Source organism: Stegastes partitus, unplaced genomic scaffold (genome assembly GCF_000690725.1).
Source record: "Stegastes partitus isolate 25-593 unplaced genomic scaffold, Stegastes_partitus-1.0.2 Scaffold1373, whole genome shotgun sequence".
NCBI classification, from domain to species: Eukaryota; Metazoa; Chordata; class Actinopteri; family Pomacentridae; genus Stegastes; species Stegastes partitus.
In genome coordinates this window covers 66,878-74,347 of record NW_007579104.1, presented here as the reverse complement: position 1 = coordinate 74,347, position 7,470 = coordinate 66,878, and the positions used below count along the sequence as shown (strand labels likewise).

The window sequence follows — 7,470 nt, the reverse complement described above, 5'->3', positions numbered from 1 at the left end:
CATCAGTTACCGTGGTGATCTAGCTGTGCAACATCAGTTACCATGGTGATCTAGCTGTGCAACATCAGTTACCATGGTGATCTAGTTGCGCAGCATCAGTTACCGTGGGGATCTAGCTGTGTAGCATTTGTTACCATTGTGATTCAACTGTGCAACAACAGTTACCATGGTGACCGATCAGGTTAAAACTCTCGTCTCGACGTACCTCTCTAACCTGTTAATTCCTCATCATCCTACAGCCCTCTGGTCACAGACACATTTAAAATAGTGACATTTCACTGTATGATTAGTTCATTTTATTGTTATCGAAGCTACAACTGAATTCGCTTTCAGGGTTGAAGTAAATCATGAGCATGTTCTGCCTCAAGTTCACATTTGGTACATTATGATTGTTTCATAGCTGTTTGTTTGCACCCAGAAAATACTGCGTTTCACTCAAATGGTTTCCTTCTTTCTGGTGTTTTCCTTCATGCATGTCAAACATAATAACCCACAAACAGCCAATCAGCTGTTGAAAATATCCATCAAACAAACTAGTTTGTCTTCACTTTTTATTATAATTTAATAATTTTACAGCCTGAATTTGCTCAGACTTGTTGCTTTTACACACATTTAACACAAAACATGAACCTTTTATATTCAGGACACCAAAACTCTTCAACTGAACTTCACCGTGCAACTAAAAAGCAAATCAGCAAAAACCTGTTTGTTGATTTAACTAAATTAGACCCTTTAAAACGCGTTCTGTTTTAAAGGGACGTCTCTGAACGTTTTAAATAAAGCATTAGAAAAGAAAAACACGTCCTAAAAGGCAGGACGGCTGGAGAGAAACGCTGTGACAAAGCAGAAAAGAGAAGCTCTGTAATAAAACCGAGCTGCTGGTTAATTAACTAACACTCTGCTTTGGGCGAGTTGTTACTTTAAGTACATTCATTACAAAATCCAATTATTTCCCTCCTCTCGTCTCCTCAAAGACACACTGGAACAAGACGGAGAGCAGAACTCATTATCCGACGCTCCGTCTTTGTCCTTAAATTCAGCTGACAGCAGAGATGTTCATCAGAAATCTGCCTACATACACATCAGCGCCGGTTATTATTCTGGAGGAAGGACGAGGCCGGTGTCTGACTCCGGAGCGTCCTCCTCGTGTGCGTTGTGGTGTCGTGTTTGTGTGTCTGTCGGTGTGTTGTCAGACATCTCTGCTCGCCTGTCAATCACGGCCCAAACAGCCGCAGGGACCAACGCACAAATTAACCTTCTGGGAAACTGTGGTTCAGATTCAGCACATCAGTCACCGCCAGAGTTCGACCGGCGCCGGAGTTCTGTTTGGTTTTTTTAAAAGCATGAAAATGTAGATATTCATAAATCAGCTGGAATCTTTACATATTTGTGTTGGATTGGTATTTAGAAGGGGAAACAATGGGCTCGTTCTTTATTAACTGTCCACAAATGTGTTTTACAAGCTACTCAGCAGCTCAGCTGTCTCTGCTGCATGTGCTGCACAGTGATGAGAGAGCGCACTCTGGTGGCCAAACTGTGTAATGACACTATTTCTAAATTAGCATATTATTCTTCAGGGAAAAAAAATCTCATGTTGGTGCTTATCAGGCAACACATATGTCAGTAATTTTGAATGATGAAATGTCAGAAAAAGTGCAATATTTTCAAACGTGGGTGGTGTTGGGAGGATATATGGATGTAGCCAACCAACTTTTGAGGCCTACAGTTGAGTGATATGTGGCAAATATGGAAAGACAAGGTTCCAGTTTTTAGCTCTTTTGACACCAATTCGTCTCCATTATCACGGTGGCTAATTAAAGATTTGCCCTCTGCTTTGGTCATGTGGAGCTGTTGTTTACATTTCTGTCTGCGTCGTCACACAGACAACAGATATTAAACTCTAAACATGGTTTCCCAGGTGAGACGTCTGCTTTTTGTTTTGGGGTTGTTGGTTTTTTTTTCAAAACAGAAAATTTCTCTGGTGTGAAATTCTCAAAAATCTGCCGAAATGTTCTACAGAGATTAGCTTTAGGCCCCAATGAACACATTCAGGAAGCTTAAACAAAATCTGGGACAGATTCTTTAAATCCTGTCTGAACTGAAACAGACTGAACCAGAAGATTCATCATCTGGGAACGTGAATGTGATGATGTACAATATGTCGACCAAGCACGTCCATCAGATGTTGGTTGATCTGATGTGCAGGAACCCCGGCTACCGAGTTAAAAGGCCGTCTATCTAATTAAATTGAAGTCTACGTTTTCTCTCCCCAGGGTTTCGTCTCGCCCATCAAGCGCCTGGTCTGGTCCAAATCCAGCCGGCGGCCGGCGGATCGAGGCAGCGTTTACCGCCGGCCGCTGCACACCGTGCCCCTGTACGCCCCCGACTACCTCATCCACCCCGAGAGGCTCATCTTCGACTACGTGGAGAAGGAGGTCAAGGTAGGAACTCAAACACACCACGACATCTGGACTCCAGCAGAACCCACCGGCTGACCTCTGACCTCTCCTCCTAGTTCCTCGGCCACCTGACCTGGGTGTCGGTTTCGCTGAACCCGTCCAGTCGAGACGAGCTGCTGCAGCTGCTGGACGCGGCCAGGGTTGGTAATCAATACGTTATCAATAACTCATCACTGAGGTCTGGAATGGAGCTGATCAACTGCTAACCTGTAACTAAGAACAGCCCGTTTTATCAATACTGGATCTGTAGATGATCCCAGCTGGGCTAATCAATAACTTATCCAACGTCGCACTCATGGTAATTATCAATCAGTGATTAATTAACCTTCCCTCCATAATTGATAATCTTACCAAACTAATCACAGCCAAAGTTGGGCGTCTGTTTTTGACTAAACTCGCTCTCACTAATCAATAAGTCGTCATTGGTGGCTGCTAAGGTGAGAATCCGTGTTTATTGNAATAATGATAATATTTAGTGAAATCACAGAAAAAGTCTTAGTTTATATGTTGACTGTGAAACAGAAACTGGCCAAAGTTGTACAAAACGTCCACATAAAAAAAAAAAAATTAAAAATCAGCATTTTTATAAATACTGCTTTGTTGTTGTTTAGTTTATTACCATAAAATTACACCATTTTATTATATTTAAAGCAGTAAGAAATTCCATATTTTGCTTTTATTTTAAAGAAATTATTTATACTCGGGATTAAAAACGGTAAATCATGTTTTAACTCTCATCAATTTTCCCTGTTTTGTTAAATTACGTTTAATAACCAGTGAAATGACAGAAAATGTATTAATTTACATGCTAAATGGGTTTTTTTTAAGTCAAAGCTATAAATAAATAATCTGCATTTTTATGTATAGTAGTTTGTTGTTTCATTAGTGCTGCCATAAAATTATATCATTTTATTGTGTTTAAATCAGTTTTTTAAAAATTACATATTTTGTTTTTATTAAGAAAAAGATTTTTTAAAAATGGTAAATCATTTTTTAACTATCTTAGAAAATTTCCCTGTTTTGTTAGATTATATTTAATAACCAGTAAAATCACAGAAAAACATATTAATTTTTTAAAAAATGTCAATACTATGAATAAAATCTGTATTTTTTAGTAGTGACTGTAAAAATACACAGTTTCATTGTATTTAAATCAGTTATAACTAATATTATTTTACATTTATTTTCCAGTAATTTCACTTTTCTTAATCATTTTTGAATGTTACAGTGTGACCCAGTTTATCAACATATTTTACAACAGATTTTTATTTCTTTTTCCTATTTCTCGTCCTTCCTTTTCACATCTTTTCATTTCCCTTTATCTCGTTTAGTGCTCATCCTTGTTATAACCGCCCCTGATTTATGTCCTTCTTTAGTTTTCTCACCAACTCTTTCTCTAAACATTCTTTATTTCTGCCCTTCTTCTCCAGTTTTTCCTTCATTAGTCTATTTTTCGTCTCTAAACCGTCCTCCTCATCTTTTATCCAAATCCCCGCCATCATCATCATTTTGATTTTTCGGCTTCCCTCTCGCCGTCCTCTCCCTCCTGTTTTCTCCTTCACGCTTATTTTTCTCCTCGTTTTGTTCTCCTCGTTTTTTCTTTCTTTCTTTCTTTCTTTCTTTCTTTCTTCTTGCATCAGACCTGCTGCGTGTGAACTTCAGGCTCTTTTAAAGGATGCTTCCTCTTTGATTTCGCTGCTGCCAACACTCACACGTGTGCATGAATAAACTCGGCCGTGATGCTCGCCGTGGAAGAGTCGCGCCGAGTCGACGTGGAGTCGATGCAGCAGCAGTGAAAACATATCAGGGTTTGATGCACTTTGAAGCTGAATGATTGATGCCAGCGTCAAAGGGAGAAAACATCAGAAGCAGGTGAGTCTCTGTGTGGATTATATGAGCTTTTATTTTATAGGAATCTCGTATACGTGTGTGGAAGTTCATTTCATGTCATTTATCTCTGATTTTTTTTTACAATTTTTCAAGAAGTTGTTGCACACTGTAAAAAAAACCCAAAAAAAACCCCATTTTCTAATGAATTTAATGTAAATTTTTAGGTGTTAACCAAAAAAGAACTAAATAATGTTCACTTGCAATTAAATAATTTGGAAATTATTTATTTTAAAGGTGTTTGCTGTGAAATGACACCGTTTTTATTGCATTTAAATCAGTAGAAAACTGTTGATTTAACAGCTCCAACTCCAGCTACTGCCAAGATTTAATGTTTTTAATCCACACAAACATGAAGCTTGAATCAAACGACTATCGTCACACATCCACGGTTTCTAGAAACAGGTCAGAAGATGCTTTGATGCTCTTTTTAAAAATCTGATTCACGTTTGCAGCTTCATCACAGTTTCCGTTTGACTTTGAGAGTTTCGTGTCTTTCAGGAGAAACAAATGAAAGAAGTTAAAATGAGGTGAAATCCGTCTGACCTCTGATCCGCTCCGTCCTCGTCGTGACACAGTCGAACCTCCGGCCGAGTTTCTCGGAGCTTAAGGAGGAACGAGACGAGCTCCCCCATCTTTGTCTCCCGTTGCCGTGGTAACAGGACGAGGGTTGTGAAGCCATTAGGCCTCCGGTCGCCGTGGAGCGGTTTCCGTGACGATAGGTGTGTGTGTGCCTGTGTCCGTGTGCACGTGACCCAGTGACACGCTTAGACGGTGTGTGTGAGTGATGTCATGTGATCTCATACGTGACATCACACACGTGTGAANGCCTGCACCGGGAGCTGGGAGCGGGGCAAGAGCTACGGCAGCTGGGAGAGGAGGAACCACAACCCCCTGGAGCCCACGCCCTGCCCGGACGCCTACTGCAACCTGGTCATCCTGGCCGTGGAGAACAGGGTGGGCTCCTCAGCCACGCCGCTCACCCTCAGCTACATGATTCCACACCGAAATCAATCTTTATTTCACCAGTCACCAGTTTGTTTGACCCTCCAAAGTCCAAACAGCTTCTGGGCAACTTGTTGCTCCAGTTGCACTCATTTTTGATCTCTGGAAACAGAACAACCATGACTAGAAGTAGAAAGAATGAAAAAATATTGTCTGTGCAGTACAACAGTTAGAATAAATAAAATCTAAAACAAAAAAGTAATAATTTAACTACTGACATTTTTATTTGTTTCCATGTTCTGGTCTCTGATCTGCGTGAACACTTCCTGCAAATCAGCTAAAAAAATCTCAATGAATTCTTGTCTTGTGACTGTTGGTCGCAGCTGAATCACTGATGACTTATCAGTTGTGGGAAGAATTGCAGAATTTATTGTTTTTTACGGAATCTAATTGGAGCAAATTATTAATTTTTGGCACATTTTTAAATAAGACAGAATAAAGTGATGATTGAGAGGATATTGTGTTGTTAAGCTTGTCTTTGGTTAATTTTTCTGACCAAATGTCGCGAATGAGTCGTTGGAATTTATTTGATCATTTATTTAAAATAACTGGGAAAAAAACAAGAGTTACCTGCTATAGATATTCAACCACTTAGATTTTTAATTTGTTTCCGTCCATGTCTACTACACTTCCTGCAGTTCAGCCAGTAAACTCTGTGAATTCTTGTCATGTGACTGTTGGTCGCAGCTGAGTCGCTGATGGCTTATCAGGTTTGGGACGGACTGCAGAATTTATTGTTTTTTACAGAATCTATTTGGAGCAAACTGTGTATTTTTGGCAAATTTAAAAGTTTATTTATTTGCAGCCAAATAAGGAGATTTAGACCGATCCCTTTTCATTACATTTCAGAGGGCAGGGCTGCAGAGACCCATATGTTTTCTGGAGCTTTAGTACCGAGGAGTCTCCAAAACGTTTTTATTTCAGCTCTGCAGCTTCCTCGGTTCTGGATTCTCCAGATCTCAGTTTGCTTAAAGGTCAGAGCTGCTGTTAGTGTCGCCTCGTCTGAACTCAACCGGATGGATTCGCTCGTCATCCCACTAAAATACCGTGAAGCCAAATTAAATTAACCTCTTTTGTTTTCAGCATTAAGCTCAGAGGACAGGAGACGGAGATGTTGAGTTCTGACGAGTCGATGGTGCAGTTTTTAATTTATTGATTTAAAAGTTGGAACCAACCGACCAGCAGCTACGAACACCAGAGCAGAGAGAGGAAGTATAGAACAGTTCTGTCTTCAGAGTTCAATAACGGCTTGGTGCTGGAGCAGCAGAAAGTGGGTCGACGCTGGTGCTGCTCGTTCATCCAACACAAACACACACAGACTCACACTGTTGCGTAACACCATTCATTACATCACGTTAGCAGCAGCAGCAGCAGCTCGGTCTGGGATCAGTTTCCTCCGTTCACGTCGTCTCTGCAGCAGAGTGTTCGCTGCCCCTGAGCAAGGCACTAACCCCAAAGCATGATAATGAGAGAGTGTGTGCTTGTTGTGTGCAGGATGCTGCCGAGGAGTACTGCTCCCTGATCTGTCAGATGTTCCAGATCATTTACGGGCATCGGACCATCGAGTGCGTGGACAGGGCGGGCTTCCACCACACCATGCCGGACCGCTACTGGCTGCAGAGGAGTGAGTGACGCACGGTGGAGCCGGATTTTAACCATAAAAAGTTATTCCAGGGCTGCGACTGATATCAGCGATCAAGGAGGCCGAGAACTGAAATCCCTTCTAAAGACAGCTTTTCTTGATTTTACATAAGTTTCTTTATCTGTGTGTTGTTTTATTTATTATATACAAGTGAAACCAGAAGTTCACATCCACTGTATAAAAAAACCTTTTTTCCCTCGCTATCTGACATTAAATCAGACGAAACGTTTCCTGTTTCAGGTCAGTCAGGATCATCAACATTATTTCTATTTGCTAAAGAATAATGAGAGAGAGAATTGTTTATTTCTTTCTTCAGAGTCAGAAGTTTACATCCACTAAGATGCCTTCAGACTACTTGGGAAAGCCCAGATGATGATGTCATGGCTTTGGAAGCTTCTGATTGGTTAGTTGACAACATGTGAGTTAACTGGAGGCACACCTGAGAACTGTGGACCTCCACCAGTCTGGTCCATCCTT

At 40.8% G+C, this 7,470-nt stretch overlaps 1 protein-coding gene across 1 annotated transcript in view; it reads left to right on the top strand.

The window, feature by feature from the left end:
- Positions 1-7,470, top strand: part of ccm2l (CCM2 like scaffold protein) — a 20,432-nt gene that overhangs the window by 4,423 nt on the left and 8,539 nt on the right. Inside the window, exons 2-3 of the mRNA XM_008299038.1 lie at positions 2,274-2,441; positions 2,516-2,599. Of these exons, the coding sequence (XP_008297260.1) occupies positions 2,274-2,441; positions 2,516-2,599 (252 nt within the window). The remainder of the gene's footprint in view (positions 1-2,273; positions 2,442-2,515; positions 2,600-7,470) is intronic.